We start from the raw sequence: 17,197 nt of genomic DNA, 5'->3' as shown, positions 1-17,197 counted from the left end.
TTCTTTATTTACTCAAAAAACTTTTCAACAGTGGCTTACTTTCTGGCTTCTGGAGCAAAACTCTAGATTGCCTGATGATGCTCAACAGCTCTTTGTTGCTATCCTGTGGTCCCTCTGGACCAGTAGAAACAACTTGGTCTTTCAAAATATGTCTGAAAATAAAAATTTGTCATAGAAAGAGCTAGGGCAATGCTCCTTACTAGGAAAAATACTTTTGTTGCTATCCATTCAAATCCCATAGCTATAAATCACAAATGGATGCCCCCTTTGGTTGGTTGGATCAAATGTAACACTGATGGAGCTTTTGATTAAATCTCTGGAGATAATGGTGCAGGATATGTGATGAGAAATTCTACTAGCAAAGCCTCTTTCTGTGCTGCCATAGCTTTTGAAGTTTCGTCTGCAGAAGAAGCTGAAGCCAGAGCTATCTGTGGAGTTCTCAAGAAAGAAGTGGAACATAGGATGACCCATATCATCATTGAAAGTGATGCTAAGAAGCTGGTGGAACAATTCTCTTTGGGTTCTTTTGATGGTGATTCTAGGACAGATGCCATATTTAAAGACATTCAGTTATTTGCCTCTAATTTAATAGCTTGTATCATTAGTTTTCAACCTAGAATCTGTAATACCGTTGCTCATGAGTTAGTTCAATGGGCTAAACGTAAGAAAACTTCTATGTACTGGTCTATGTCTCCTGCTTGGCTAGTTCCAGCAGTTGAGGGAGACTATTAGCCTTGCTGAAGACCTTTGCTTATAAAAAAACAAAAAAACAAAAAAAATTAGAAGTTGATGAATAAAAGACACGTGAATGAGAAAAAAAAAACGGTAGAAAACAGTACTAGTGTATAGATAAATGAACGAGTCTGAGAGTGACATATTCTGAGTATTGTCTATAGTTATGCTAAGACAAACAAATTAAGCTCAAACTTGCATCATGTAATAGACATTTATTTTTTTTTATAATATTTCAAAATAATAGGCAGGTTGTGTAAAGACGGAAGGACGGAGGGACTAATAAAGAACTCTCGATCAGAAAAATGGTATTTTGTTTCTGTAGAAGTGTTACTATCACTTTTTTATCTTTGGAGGAGCGTAGGGAGTTGTAGAAACGGAAGGAGTACATGAAATACATTTTAGAAAAGAAAAAAAAAAGCGCTCTAAAATACTAATGTTTGCTCATTGTGTCTCTTCTCCAAATCTTGATGCTAAAATATTATGATATGTTGGTGTCTTTTAAAAAGCCTTTTGTTTCTCTAAGAGCAACTGCAGTGGTGCGAGTATAACCAAAGACCAAAGAGGGAAAAAAAGGATCAAATTTTGGGTTTAGTCTGGTGTGTGACGCTACGGTGGAAAGACTAAATTTGGTCAGACGTATATTATACGTTCGCCTGGTGTGGGGCGTGGACTATACCAACGCCTGGTGTGGGACGGGGACTATACGTTCGCCCGGTGCAGAGAGATTCAAAAAAAAATTAATAAAAGAAAATAAAATAAAGAAAAATGGGGCGGAGGTATTAAGCCCGCCCCATGCAAATGCAAAATTTTAAAGAGTGGGGCGGAGGTATAAACCACGCCCCACACAAAAGAAAAAAAAACAGGCGAACATTATACGTCCGCCTGGGGTGGGGCGTGGACTATACGTCCGCCTGGTGGTGGGGCGTGGATTATATAAACGCACGACTATATTTGGGTTTGGTCTTGATCGCCGACCAAATTTGGTCTGAGTTTTAATCTTTAATCAAATTTTGATCGATGATTCGTCTCACTACGCCTATCCACTGGACCAAATATTTGGGTTTAGTCGTCCATTGTGCACGCTCTAGAAGAGTAAAAAGTCATCCGAAAAGCCTCCATTGACAAGTCCTAATTTTTCTGAATCATACGAATTTATTTATACATGAGAATATTTGACAAATCTAGCATGTGCTTATGTATAACCAAAATTTGGGTGCTCATAGCAACAAATGTTTTTCATATGGATTAGATTTCTTTTATCATAATTTGATATATCATGTACACAACAACAACTAGTATCATAGTTTTGATTGTACGAACCACCATATATATGTAGCTCCACCCAATCCACTTTTTTATACCAAAAGTCAGAGTCTTACCATCCACTAATGTTATGGATCACTTATATATCCGGTAGCAATGACCATCGATGAACTTGATGGCTAATATTCATATTAAGTCATTTTTTTCGCCTTGTTCTCACAAATCACTCTTACTCTCATTCTTCAGGTGATAATTTTGACTACCTTCTGATGTAGATTCATCCGGTACGTGAATAAATCCGATAGAAAAAAATATTCTCTCCATTTTTAAAAAAGAGTTACTATCATTTTTTCACTTTCGTCCATTTTTAGATTATAAGAAAAAAAAAAGATAATATCTCTTTTTTCGAAACGGATAATAATATGCCGTAATACGTTGTTATGTAATATTTTGAGCCTGACTGACACTGCTTCTTCCAAGGAGAGAAGAAGAAATTTACCCATATCCGATGATTGGCATCAGATTATTTTGTGGTCGCGTAACCACCAAATTATCAATGTTCCTAGTGGGATTTTTCAATTTCCGAATAACAACAACAGCAAATAAGTTGTTTTTAAAATTACATTAATTTTTTATTTGATTGATCAAGCTTCTTAACGCTTCGTTGTCTTAATACATGCAAAGTCCAATATTATCATCATTATCATGGACCATTTCCATCTCTATCTACTCCTCTTATACATACATACCACATAAAATTAAGGGAATTTTGCCCCCGCTTTTTTGTACTTTTCTAAACTGCCCCATCTTTTTTCAAATAACGTTTTCCATCCCGTTAAATGCAAGGTGGCAGTTATCTCACCTGTTAAAAAGTCATATTTATCCGTGAAACTATGTCGTGAATTATGAACCCTAAACCCCTAACCCTAAACTATATCGTGAACCATGAACCCTGAATCATGAACAACGAAGCCTGAACTATGAACCCTAAACCCCTAACCTTGAATCCTGAATCATGGACCCTGAACCTTAAACCCCTAACCCTGAATCCCGAACCCTAAATCCATGAACCGAGCTCGACGAACCTGAAAAAATGAAGTAGAAGATAAACGTGACAAGTAAAGGGTAAATAAGTAAAAAATTGGATGGAAAACTAAATTAGATGGCAAAGTTAACAATGGGGGCAGTTTTGAAAAGTAAGAAAAAACGGGGGCAATTTATTAATCCGAAATTGAGAATAGGGCAGTTTATCCATATTCCCTAAAATTAATTCAATGAGGACGGCTAAACACATTACTAACGTGCACCCCATCCATGCACACCCACTTCCTCTCTAACACTTCCCACCATGTATAAGACGTTTCATTTGCCTCTTCTCACTTTCTCCCTTACACCACAAGTTAGGAGGAGGAAGAAGAAGAAGTTGAAATGGTTTCAAGAACCAAAATCAACAACTTGAAACTCATCCTCATCCTAATCATCTTCTTCTCTATAACTCTTTCTTATCTTCTAATCTTCACCTCTATTTCAAGAATAGACAATAAGAATATCATCACCCATGCTTTGAGAAATGGAGATGAATATTCATCATTACCTGCGACAACAACTACAAAGAGGGTTCAACATGTGAGAACCAAACAATCTCTACCTTTTGATTTTCTTGCAAGAGAGTTTAAAGGGAGAGACATCAAAATTGGTTTGGTTAATATAGGTAGTAGTAGTCATGATCATGGAGTAGAGAAAGAATGGAAAGAGTTAGGTAGTACGACGTTAGTGAACTTCGAAAGAGTATCAAAGGAACGGAAATGGGCAGATTACTTTCCGGAATGGATTGATGAAGAGAAGAAATGGAGGTCGCCATCATGTCCGGATATCCCAATGCCGGATTATGAAAAGTACGGGGAATTCGACGTTGTCGTTGCAAATGTACCTTATTGTTCTAATGATACTAAACAAGGTCAAGGCATTAGAGATGTTTTTAGATTACAAGTGAATTTGGTTGCAGCTAATTTAGCAGTACTGAACGGGCACGCGGACGACGATCGGCCTGTTTACGTCGTGTTTGTTGGATCATCGTGCGGAGCTATGTGGGAGATATTCAGATGTGATGATGTTTTAGGACATGAAGGGAATGTCTGGATTTACAGACCTGATTTGAGAAGATTGGCTCAGAAAATTCTTATGCCTGTTGGAACTTGTCAACTTGGTCTTACTTACAAAAAACAAGGTTAGTATTTACGTCAATATCTCTCATTTTTCTTTTCAAAACCTTGTAATCTTCTAACTAAAGAAAAGAGTTCTCTTTTAGAGGGTTCTTAAAATCAACATCACCATGGCTGCCAATAGACAATTTATTTAGTCCAAAATTGCGTACCATCCTGAAATGGTCCGTGAACAAGAATTTAGTTGTTAGCAAAAGCGCGTAATTCCACTGCTTAATGCATGGATGCTAATAGGGGGCACAAATTTATTTGGGGATGTGCCACTCCAAAGGCCGAAAATGTTTTGTCTTGTATGGAATTCGGTACGCTCCCAAATAAATCGATATCCCTATTAGCAACCTTGAAAATGTGCTTGTTTTTCCTGATAGGATGTGATTGATCATTGATTGCTGTCTGTTTCTTTGTGGTAAATTCGAACTGTTTTTATTTTTGGGTAGTTGTGTTTAATTAAAGTTAATTCCCTTTTGATATCCTTAAGTCATTGTAAATGGCCTTTTACATTTATTTATAGTAAAAAGAGAAAACGTAATGTGAATAAAAGTGGTGGCAGGAACTCATATTTACGTCACAGAAAATATGCATATGAATGAATATGCGATTGTTGTTGTTTTTAAAGATTATCCAAGTTTGGTATAAGAGTTATTAAATTAATTAGGTCGAATGTAGTTTTCTTATGACACTATCAACAACAGTTGTAACCTATCAATTATTCTTAAAGAGGTGGTTTAGATAGATGAATGTGTTTACTAATATACTTGTTGTAGGTGCGTAACAATGTCTTCTCATGACTGAATTTTGGTGGTTGCAGCTGACAAGGTGTTCTCAACACCTTCTTGGCTGTATATTTCATGACTTAATTCCTAGAGACTTCCCATCTACCCCATAATGTCATCTTAAACTCCTAGAGGGAATAGGCAAGTAGGTCATAATCCCAGATTAGTAATACTACCTATGTTTTTGGAAAAAAGATACTATCACTTTTATAATTTGGCATATTTTTAAGTTAAAATGAAAAAGTGAAAGTATCTCTTTTTCAAAAACGTATTGAGTATTTTATTACATCAGAACAACAACCCACATCAAAATTTTATTCTCAGCATTGTAAATGATTTTTGATATTTATTATTTATTATTCTTGTGTTGTAAACTGCAGAGAAAGAGATAATGAACCCGAATTTGTCAAAACTTAGCAAAGCTATGGCAATCAGTCGGCCAAGAGAAGCCTATGTGACACTACTTCATTCTTCTGAAGCTTATGTCTGTGGTGCAATAGCTTTAGCTCAAAGCATAATTCAGACTAACTCTACAAAAGATCTTGTTATTCTGGTTGATAATTCAGTGTCCGCAAAAAGTCTCGGAGGCCTAAGAAAGGCAGGATGGAAGATTAAGATAATTGGACGGATTAGAAGTCCGCTTGCAAAGAAAAATGCTTACAACAAATGGAATTATAGTAAGCTTAGATTATGGCAGCTAACGGAGTATGACAAAGTCATGTTCATAGATTCTGACCTTGTTGTTCTTAAAAACATCGATGAGTTCTTCGAGTATCCACAATTATCAGCCGTGGGTAACGATAAGGTAATATTCAATTCGGGTGTTATGCTAGTTGAGCCTTCGAATTGCGCATTTGAAAGTCTAATGAAGAAGAGATATACTTTGAAGTCATATAACGGAGGTGATCAAGGATTTCTTAATGAAGCATTTACATGGTGGCATAGATTTCCAACTAAACTGAATTTTCTTAAATTTTTCCACAATGCTGAAGATGCTGCCCATGAGTTACCGGGTTCGGTTTACGCGGTGCATTACTTGGGATTGAAGCCATGGATGTGTTACAGAGATTATGATTGCAATTGGGATAAAATGGATCATAGAGATTTTGCAAGCGATTCAGCTCATAGCAAATGGTGGCAAGTTTTCGATAGAATGCCAAAAAAGTTGCATGCATTCTGTGATCTTTCTAAAAGTGGAGATGCCAGGATTAAGAAGTGGAGAAAGATATCACAAAATGCTAGTATACCTGATGAACATTGGAGGATCAAAGTCAAGGATCCAAGACAACATCATTCTTAGAGAAAAAACAGAAGATTTATTAGATTAGTGTTCTTCAAACCACGTTCAGTACAAATGTTGATACATTTCTTCATTGTTATGCCGTCCCCATTGGACAGATTGTAAATTACAACAACTTGATGAAATCAGGATTTGGTAACATCTTATATGTAAAACAAATCCAGCTGATCCAAATGACGAATACATTTGAGATGTTTGTGCAGCGATCGTGAATTAAGCATCGATCGCCCACAGCAAACAAATTGTTTTTGTATCTAAACTTACATTACAGATTTAAAGATGAACATCAGAAATGTACACACGAATATACCATTTCCTTTCATCTGTCGTCGGTTACATTTTCAATGATTCAATCATATTCATCTACTTCCTCGACCATTAGGCGTCTGCTGCCCTCGCACATCAGATATTATAGCAGTTGATCTCTTTCTCTTGTGGGTCTTCCATGTGAACCCATCACCTCTCAAGGCACTACCACTTTCAGATACAGGACTACTGAACCTCAATGGAACAGATTTCAGTCGTTTAGGGGCTTGTTCTATGTAAACCTCCGATGCCTCCTCACTGACCATTGATTCGTCATCGTTTCTTGATTCTGGTAGTATTTGATATTCCCTTGCATTTTCACTGGTGTATTCACTTGCCTCGGGAGCAAGAGTTTCTCTCTTTTTGCTTCTTGCTGTAAGTCTTGTCAAGTCTTCTCCATTTTCTACAGCTTTCATCCATTGTACATCACTCAACGTGTCAGCATAAACAACTTCTCTTCTTTGTCGTTTGCCGGTAAAGAAGCCACTATCTGGTTCAGGCTTTTTTGCCTTTTCTGCCCTTGCAGCAGCGTATACCCACTCAGGGACTTCATGGTCCTCCATTAACCTTGATCTGTAACTCTCCCTCTGTCTTCTCTCTTCATCCATCAACTCAAACATCCTGTATTCGTCATCTGATCGTGCTGCAAGGCGGTTGATTTCTCTCTCACTAGGTACATCCGTTCCCAATGAGTTTGTACCTCTACGCATAATCTCCTTCAACATCTCTTTTCTGTCCTCAGCTGCTCAACAGAAAAGATGGACATAAGATTGATGTCAAGTTACAAAACAAAAACAAGTAACGATTAGATATTAAAAAAAAGTGCTAATAACACATAAAAGATCAAGGATAATGACAAACCTGTGGAAGTGGTATTGAAGAGTCCAGCCTGGATAACCTTGGCATCAATACCCATTTTCTGCTTTGCTCGTTCCAAGATTACCTCTTCAACGGATCCAACACTAACCAAAACAAAAACTCTAACTTCTTTCTTTTGGCCAATACGATGTGCTCGATCTTCTGCCTGTTGATCCATCTGAGGATTCCAATCACTATCAAAGATTATGACAGTATCTGCAGTTTGTAAATTAAGACCTAGACCCCCCGCACGGGTACTCAAAAGAAACATGAAGATAGGGGAGTCTGGTGCATTGAACTGCTTCAATAAAGTCCCTCGATCTTCTGTCTTGGTCGATCCGTCCAGCCTGAGATACTTATAATGGTGAAGTTGCAGGTAAATTTCGAGAATGTCGATAAGACGGGTCATTTGAGAAAAAAGTAAGACTCGGTGTCCTGCTTTTTCAAGTTTTGGAAGTAAGCGATCAAGCAGTTCAAATTTTCCTGAAGCCCTGACAATCTCCTCTTGTTGCCAAATGTTGTAATCCCCCACAAACAAGTATGGATGATTACAACACTTCCTGAGTTGCATTGACAAATTCTGAAGACTTTTTGACGTGCCAGATTCTGTTATTTGGCCATATTAGAAATTATCACAATATTTTCTTTATTATGTATAAGTGGTGCAGAATATCACAAAAGAAAGAAATTTTAGTTGGAAACACACAAAAACTTAGGATAGAAAAGAAAGTATGTACCAAGGAAAAGGCCAACAAGGATGATGAAGAACACACTCTTAGACTCTCATGTTATCTAATATCAACTATTGGCAGTATGCCTGGCAAAGATCAAATCATTATGTCAAACTTCGTTCACTTTCAAACACAAAATTCAGAACTCAAAGCCATGATCATGCAATAATATCATTGATTCGGGATGTATAAGAGTAAGGGGAAAAAATGACACTGATGGTGCATCTAATGAAGCAAATAGTATCATGTGCAACTAAACAGGCAAAAAAAATAAAAATTATGAGAAAAGACAAGCTTATTCAGATAATATAGATCAAATATCCCCCTCATGGAGAGTTCTAAGGATATGAAGATGAAGCACATGAGTACATTCTACAAGCCACCATCTTCATATCCTTCGACAGTTTACAAGTGGGCCTCACACAATCATGTTTATCCTAGCTCTTTTGTAACATGTCAAGAAAGTACACAAGATGCGAGTACATGATTAAATTGGCGCACATAATTTATGTCTAACCTCGTCTACAAAAAATCTTTAGGTGGAAGTTCTCATGAAAACAGGTATACTTATTTTTTCTAAATGGAAGACTTACCATTATCCTGGCCAACTCTCCCCAACTCGGTGACTTGCTGGTAATATACTTTCTGCCAAGCTGACAGATCGCATTTCAATATCACCTGAGTTTTCTTAGGGAGGAACTTCTCCACCTCAGCTTTCTTCCTTCTCAGTATAAAGGGTCTTATAACCTGACAAGCCAAAGAAACATTAAACACGCGAGTGAAGGAGCAGGATCTTAAAGCATAGTTCAAATTAGAGTTTTAACACCCACCTGATGCAGACGGCGGATAATCAGTAGCTGTTCTTCATCTGTTAAAGAAACATCGCATCTGTCTGCGAAAGGTGCATTAAACCATTCCTCAAAATTCTGCACCGAATTAAAAATGGTAGGGAGGAGAAAATTTAGCAGGGCCCACAACTCTTGCAGATGATTCTGTATTGGAGTACCAGTTAACAGAAGTCTACGTCTAATGTGATATCTGCATACAATTAGAACCAATTAGAAACACACACCCTCTTTCTCTGTATTGTTTAGCAACAAGAAGTAACAGAATGGAAAACATATGCAGCAATTACTGCCCATCTAAGAGGCATTGTCTAAACATGTGTCAAGTCGTTAATTACGCCGAAAAGCAAAGATAAAAAACTGGAAACTACTCAAACCATGTAAACACCGTACCCTTTTACAAGCGTACGCGCAAGTGCACACTCATGATTCTTTAACCGATGCCCCTCATCAACAATCATGTAATACCAGTGAATTTTCTTCAGATATGCTTTGTCTCGCATTATCAAATCATAATGAGTAATCATCACGCTAAATTTTTCCTCTCCTGAATATTTCTCCCTCATTGCCTTCCTTTGATCCATTTTCCCATCATATAAAATGGCCACAATTCTAATTAAGAAAAAAACGAAAAAAAACTTAAAAATGTGAATGAAAAGCAAATGGAATGTAAAAAGCAAACAAAATGCACAACTACTGGCACAGATAACATTACTTAGGAGCCCAAGTTTTGAATTCGTTAACCCAATTTGGAAGTACAGCTTTTGGAGCAATAATCAAATGTGGGCCTGTAACATTCTTCTTCTCTGCGAGATATGCAATTAATGCTATGGTTTGAATTGTCTTCCCTAGGCCCATCTCATCCGCTAAGATGCCATTTAAATTGTTATTGAACAACGAAACCATCCATTGAAGTCCTTCCACCTGGTAAGGTCTTAGTTCTCCACCTTCAAGCGTGGATGGTTGCTCTGTTATCTACAGGTTTTTTCAACAAAATTATTTAAATCATCTGCTGGTGGCGTAACAGAAGAAAATAACACGACAATGCACGAAATGGCAGCTTAGAAAACTAAAGAAGATTAAGGTTCCTACCGACTCCTGAATTTTATGAATAACAGAATTATATTGACGCTGGCCCGCAAGTAGATCATTTGACTTCTCATTGGGATCAGAATCATCCAGCAAATCTTCATCTTCATCTTCATCTTCATCTTCCTCTGGAACCAAATCCGCTGGGCTGTCACTCTTAGAGGCAGACATCATGTTATCATTAGATACCAACCCACTTTTCAAAGCCTCGATACCATCGAGTTCTGAATCTTTCTGTTTTTGAACAGCAGCTCCTAACTTCACAAGAAGATCATTGGTTTTCCCAAGAAGCATTGTTAACCGTTCGTTTTTGCTCTCCTCTACCATTTTCATGTAAAGTTCTTGATCATCATTTTTCAGTGCCTGAAATCTTGATTTTTCTTGCCTTGTAGCACGTTGCCTTTGCTTTCCATGCCATTGCTGTCAGGACATCAGAGGTTCCATTAACATTGATTATACTTAACATATTCCCATTATGTTCTTCAACATAAGATGCGACGCAGATCTTGGCAAAGTCATAATAATTGCCTACACCCTATGGTAAACTAAATAGAAAATTCCATTAATTTTGCTCTAACATTATTTAGAAATGTCTCAAAACTTTGAAAGAAATTTTGCTCAAGCAGAATGCAAAAGCGTTGTTTGGATCATAGACTTAATATATTTGCAGCAAAAGTGAGCATTTTTGCAAACAAAAAAAACTAAGCATTAGTTAGATTGTAGTTCCCTACAAAACACTAGGAGTAAAAAGTCAAGTGTTTCTGCAACAGGATTAATCAAATACTGCCAAATTAGAGGTAACCAAATAGAAGACAAATAAGAGGCTTAAACCAATTTGACCCGGATAAAATTCTTCAATTGGAGATACAAAACAAGGTATGAAGCACGAAAAAAGGACATGCCTGGACAAAATCGTTTCTTTGTTTCCGGCGTTTTAGAACAGCTTGCACTTGCAGTTGAAATTCACGTGATGCATTAAGAACTTCTGCAAAAAATTTCCTTTTCCTAATTTCTATTCGGCTCTTTTCTTCCTCCTCTATCCTTGACACCCTCTGCATTCTCAAATACACAATGTCAGCAGTGTGATCAGGAAATGGTAACATAACATGTGATTTGCTTTGGCATCTCTGATCTCATTAAGACCCACAATATGTGTGTTTCAGACCTAATTTCTGGATTTACGAAGGCCACAATGTATAAGTTACCAGGGAAAGGATTGTTTTTTCTCTTAACAAATAAACCAGATAGTTTAGTATGAAACAAGTAATTCAAATATTGTGCTAACCTCGGCATCTCGCTTCTTGCGCTGTCGATCATCTGCTTCCGTGGCAAATGCATCTCCAATACCATACATAGCAGGACCAGGCAATCGCATTAACCCCCAGTCAAACAATTGTTTGTCAGGATAAGCACATCTCTCACGCACCCAGTACTCTGAGCTTACATCAGACCGAACTTTAATTTGTAAATCCCCTAGCTGGAGAAAAGATATCCTTCCCGGTAAGGAAAAAACTCATGTTATCAAGTAAGCAAAAAATGTTCCCTAATTATACATAACAGCACTTTCAGGCATAAGTTACCTTCAGCCCATAGAGCTCAAGTAGGCACTTCATCTGCAGATCTTCTCCTCTACTTGAAGGTAACTCTGGTTCAATATTACATGCCGGTCAGTACAAAGGTAACCCAAATGTCAACGTTTTAATAAGCTCCACAAAATCAGGTATCAAAAAATTGGTGATGATCCCTGCAACTTATGTCAGCAAAACTACAAGTGATACCTTCAAGCTCAGACAAGCGATGCTGAATGTTGCTTTTCAAACGGGCATCTGCAGACTTTCTTAATCCCGAGCCAGACATGCAATTTGGCCTTTGCTTCACAAGTGCATCCTCAAATTCTGCCATCAAATCTCCTCCATTCAAGATCCCATTCTGCGGTAAGGAGTTCACAGAGAAATCAAAAAATGTAAAAGCTAAAACAAAATTATAAAATCAGCAAAAGTTCACATCAACCCCTTTTATCACATATCCCATGGACTAGAATCAGCAAGGGGAGGTTGGCCGAAGTCAACAACAACCCTAATCCCTGAAAACTCAATTACCAATTTCTTCAAATGCACCAAAAACAGAAATTTCAAGGAAACAATCGCACCCACCACAAAGATTGTATCTAAACACAAAATGAAGACAAATCTGCGACCTTTACCTCCTCAGAAGATCGCTTGCCAACATCTTTTTCCATCTGAAGACCATCACCGACATTCAGTTGTACCAGATTATCACCAGAAACCCCAGACTCAGCAATCGTATCTCTGTCAACGACATCTGCATCTGCATCATCCTTTGGAGAGTAGATAGAATTGACAGTATCAAATATATCCTGAGGAAGAGGTAGATTTCTTGAGACAAGATTAAGAGCACAGATCAATGTCTTGGTCTGCTGTATACATTGACTATCCTCATCCTGTTGATGAGATGGAGGAGGGAGAACCATGGTTTATAGTTATATGGCTCCCTCTTATTACACATGAAAGGATTCCCCGCGGGAAAAATATAAGTAAGCCCAACGGTATTTCTCTCGTCTTCTAAGATTTCTAGGGTTTGTTTTCACTCCTCTCTCTTTCTTTCCTTGTTTTCTTTTACGGAACCAAAAATAAACACCCAAACCTTATAGGACGGGATTGGGATAGGACGCGACTTGTAATGGTTGATTACCCAAATTACCCTTTTATTTATAAAGTTTGACCTCTACGTGTCCCAAGAATTGCTCAATGACAAAATAATACTTACCACTAGCGACACTATTTTTACACAGTGGCGGCGGTAGCTCACCTCAGAAGTCATGGCCGTCGGGCTAGGTTGCATGGCGATGCGTAGAAAGATGTCGTAACATTGTCGTATCGTAATGGTGTCACTTGTTTATGGTTGTGCAACATAACGCTCAGACAGGGGCGGAGCTGGAATTTGCAAGTTTGGGGTGCAAAAATTTTCTTTGGGCTACAAAAAATTTTTAGGGGTGTAAAATAGCAAAAATTAGGCTTGTGTATAGCATTGTATCTTTAATTGAGCCTAAAAAGGCCTTTGGAGTTAGCTGGGCAGGGGTGTAAGTGCACACCCTTGCACTATTCTAGCTCCGCCCCTGCGCTCAGAATAGGGTTATTTAGACTTTAATACCCAATTCTTCCACGAAAGTTGCATTTGGCTTCCATAAAATCCAATACTAAAGTTTGGCACCTAAGATTGTAGTTGGCCGTCTTGTGATAGACACATTTTTGTGTTTGATTTATCTCAATTTTCTATTATTGTCAGTGCTTAATTTTGTACTTATTACGGTGTTTTATGTGTTTATAGGTGATAAACTTTTGCGGAATAATTGGATCGAAAAATAACTAAAGGCACCCCAGGGCAAGTGTTAAAAGGACCCCGGCGGAGGATATGGGGCATCCACCTTTTTATTCGTTTGAATCCATAAATTGGCAGGGAAATGTTACTGACTGTTGGGTGCAATAATCAAAAACAAAGAATAATCAAATAAGCAAAAGTTATTGATACTTAGCTCCTTTATAATGGAAGTGATTGCTTTGACGAAACAAACAAGCTCCACGTATCTCCGCAACAGCAACAAGGCAAAACTTTGGAAAATAGAGTGAGTCACGTGTTCAGCACGCTGTCCTTAAGACATTAGCGCCCGGCTACACTCAAGAGTGATGCTATAGCCCTCACAGGACGGATATCTCCAGGATAAAACACCCTAATACACCTACTACTAGCATATGTAGTAGATGCTCAACTTGAGCTTGGCAACTCCGAAAAAACCGTTAAGGAAAATCGCGAATGCTTAAAAACCGCTATAAAATATTTTCCCTTAGGGGTCCCTCTAAAATATAGAGCAACCCCTTTCCCATAGATTTTACAAAAGTAGTGAATTTCTTTATATAATTGACAAATACAACTTAAGAAGAAAAACTCCCCGATGTGGGACTAAAAGCTTTATATAGTTTCTTAAAACTACTAAAAATTGGAAACTCCACGATGTGGGACTAAAAAGTTTCATTCACAAAATAAAACAATAAATTATAATTTTTTATTAAAACTTTAAAAAATTATTTTTTTATTAATCGTTTTCCAACACTGACAAAGGGAAGAATTATGGTTCAAACTTTGGACGCGATATAAGGAGACTCAATAGCTGAAATTGGTTGGATTTGTTCCTTTCGGCTAGACAGGGATGATATGGGTGTTGGATCCGATCCAATTTAGCTGGATAATCACCGATTGAAGAAATCAAAGATGATATTTTCCTGTGAAATATTCTCGGGATTTTTCTATTTTTTGAGAGTTTGCACGAGGTCGGAGAGTGTATAACTTCTTCTAGGATATGTATGAATCTGTTTGGAGTGTGCTAGATAGCTGCAGACGCGTGAAGAAGCTAAAATAGGAAAATTATCCATGTGACTGGCGGAAAAGAATACCGAAATTAATAGAAGATATTTATAGTTATGAAGGGGTATTCTCGGTGTTGTTGACTATATAAAGGGTGTTGGGAGCGATTAGAATAATAACAAAGAGTTGGGGAGAGAGTAGAGAACAAGAATCAAGAGTTGCAGAAATTGTTTCAGCTGCTATTGTAAAGAACACGAAGAACAAAAACCTGTTAAAGACAGTTGTTAATAAATCATGGTCTTTTCTCATTATTAAGACTGTTGCTTCAGCGATGGTCCAACACGTACAACAACACATAGTTTATATTGGTTTCTGTAACTGTGGGTTTGCAACGCTTATATACGTTGCAAATTCCCGGTTTTATTTAATTTTTCCCTTTTTATCATTTGTAAATACTTTAAGCCATGAATCAATATTTTGAGAGAGTTTACACCATGATGAGCTAATTGTCACGCAACCAAGACAATGAAGGAAGTTATTTACGCATGATTGATGGGTAATTATTTTATTTTCTCTAGTTTTTAATTTATAATTCACTCAATCACTGCTTTTGCAGAGTTTTAAATTGTTTGCGTTATTTTCTTAATTACTTGTCATTCAATTTGATAGGTTATACTTTGTTTAATCAATTGATAATATATGCATAAGGAATACAATTAATATTTGAGGATATGCATGATTATTTGTGAATTAAGAGATAAAGAACTTAAAAGATAATTAGGGTTTTGAAATATTTAGCATTATTCAATCATGAGTAACAGTGAAATCTAGTGTCTTGGTTATTTTTAAAATCTTGAAATCAACTATTAATCGAGTTTTTCTTTATTTTTAGTTTTAAAAATGAAGTCTAAAATCGAAAATCTTCATAAGTCTTAAACGAACTTTCTCACCACTATAAAAATCCGATCAATTTTTGGCGCCGCAGACGCGTACTTGTCTTTAGGTTTAGAGTTTTTAGACTTATGTTTGGGTTTTTTATTTTAGTATTATTTTTACTTTGTTCTATTTTACGTTCATTTAGGTGTTTATCTCTGTGTTACATGTTTGGACTTTAGGTCGAAAAGAGATTGAGCCAAAGATTTTGGTGACAAAAAGACTTGAAGTCAAAGATAAAACCTAAAAGGAAGGAGAAAAGACAAAGAATTCTTTTAATTATATTTTATTTTAATTTTAATGTTTTTCTTAGATTCTATTGCATTTTATTCTTAAAAAATTATTTTAGGAAATCTTCTATTTTTTGTAATCTTTTTTTTTTTAAATCTTTGCACTTTCTTTTTGGACATTGGACTTTATTATTTCTGAAGCTTAAGGAAGAGTGAATTTTAAATACAAACTACGCATGCAAGGAGGACAGTTATGATATTCTCTCGGCCCCTCGTGTTCGTACACTGACATAGGAGTCGGTGGCCCGAGTCGACTTCAGCTGTTGATCCCCCGTTTGGAACGGAAGGTAACATTCTAACCACCCGTGAATCCTCTGTCAGCGGGTTTATTGGACGCCTTTGTAATGCATATATGTTGAGGTCTGAAAACGGTTTTAATTTCTAGTAACAGGCAAGGACCAAAATAAGATAAGGACTCAGATTTCATCACTGTTTTGTTCTTACCCGCCTTAGGAAAAGGTTCTCGATGCGAACTTAAGCCTTAAAATACTGACTAGAACGAGACTGATAGGGTAACGAGCTTATAGGAAAGTTTTTCAAAAGGATTTTAAGCATTGGTTACTTTGTTATCCTCACTCGAGGTTCAAAATGATTACTATAAGTTGAATTGCGCTGTGATGTAACCCAAGGTAATGTTGCCATAGAGGTAGAGGTATTCACGCTACTAACTTACTTTAATTCAGATCATTCCAAGAGTTCGCTAAAATCGTAACTAGTTTCCTTTCGGAAGGTTAGAAGTTTGTTTAGAAACAATCTAAGTGGAGTCATCATGCTTATTGTTTGCTAGATATCAATAGTTTTTTTTTTAGTCGTCCTTGTTTGTGACTGCTTAGATTTTCCTTTCCTTTAGTATTTTTTAAGTTTTTTCTAGTGTATGCCCAAGGTCATTAAATAGCGGGCTTGGAAAAGAGATATTCTAGGACGTCTAATTAGTTAAAAAACTAGTAGTTCTTCTTGTGAAAACAGGGAGCCCGGAGACTTTTTTTTGATGTTTTCGGAAATTTCAGTTTTGACAAATTAACACTTAGTGAGGAAAGTACACCTAATCCTTTGATATTTCCAGAAATGGAAATCTTAAAAGCTCCGTTGAATCCAATTAGGACTGCTCGTCCCTCATGTATCAAATTAGTTGATACTGAAGAACACTGTGAACTGAAACCTGGGAAAATACAGATGCTCCCGGTCTTTTTAGGGAAAGAAAATGAAAACCCCTATTTCCATGTTAGGGACTTTGAGAAAATTTGTAGTACCAAGAATTAAAAACCTGGATGACGAAGCATTGAAATTTAGGTTATTCTCTTTTTCCCTAAGAGATAAAGCGAAATCTTGGATATATAGTTTTCCTTCAGAGTCAATTGAACCATATGAACAACTTACATATGCTTTTTTACTGAATTTTTTCTCCAGGAACAAAACATCATCTATTAGGCAGCAGATTTGCATATTTGCTTAATAAGAGAGAGAATCTTTAT

At 36.9% G+C, this 17,197-nt stretch overlaps 2 protein-coding genes across 2 annotated transcripts; one reads left to right on the top strand and one right to left on the bottom strand.

Moving 5' to 3' along the window:
* The first annotated feature begins 3,397 nt into the window (after positions 1-3,397).
* On the top strand, positions 3,398-6,581 carry LOC113336618 (putative UDP-glucuronate:xylan alpha-glucuronosyltransferase 5). Its single transcript, XM_026582271.1, has 2 exons — positions 3,398-4,225; positions 5,374-6,581. Exons 1-2 carry the CDS (start codon positions 3,427-3,429, stop codon positions 6,291-6,293), a joined length of 1,719 nt encoding a protein of 572 aa, XP_026438056.1. The 5' UTR covers positions 3,398-3,426; the 3' UTR covers positions 6,294-6,581.
* Positions 6,290-12,752, bottom strand: LOC113336617 (probable ATP-dependent DNA helicase CHR12). Its single transcript, XM_026582270.1, has 12 exons — positions 12,326-12,752; positions 11,901-12,051; positions 11,703-11,767; positions 11,408-11,599; positions 11,025-11,174; positions 10,126-10,542; positions 9,749-10,008; positions 9,427-9,645; positions 9,019-9,226; positions 8,782-8,935; positions 7,461-8,063; positions 6,290-7,341 (listed from the first exon to the last, which is right to left on the bottom strand). The coding sequence occupies exons 1-12, from the start codon at positions 12,611-12,613 to the stop codon at positions 6,653-6,655; spliced, it is 3,396 nt and encodes a 1,131-aa protein (XP_026438055.1). The 5' UTR covers positions 12,614-12,752; the 3' UTR covers positions 6,290-6,652.
* Between the last annotated feature and the right edge of the window lie 4,445 nt (positions 12,753-17,197).

This window comes from Papaver somniferum, unplaced genomic scaffold (genome assembly GCF_003573695.1).
Source record: "Papaver somniferum cultivar HN1 unplaced genomic scaffold, ASM357369v1 unplaced-scaffold_154, whole genome shotgun sequence".
Taxonomy (NCBI): domain Eukaryota; kingdom Viridiplantae; phylum Streptophyta; class Magnoliopsida; order Ranunculales; family Papaveraceae; genus Papaver; species Papaver somniferum.
Note: the sequence above shows the minus strand (reverse complement) of the source record. Positions and strands in the feature narration are given on the sequence as shown.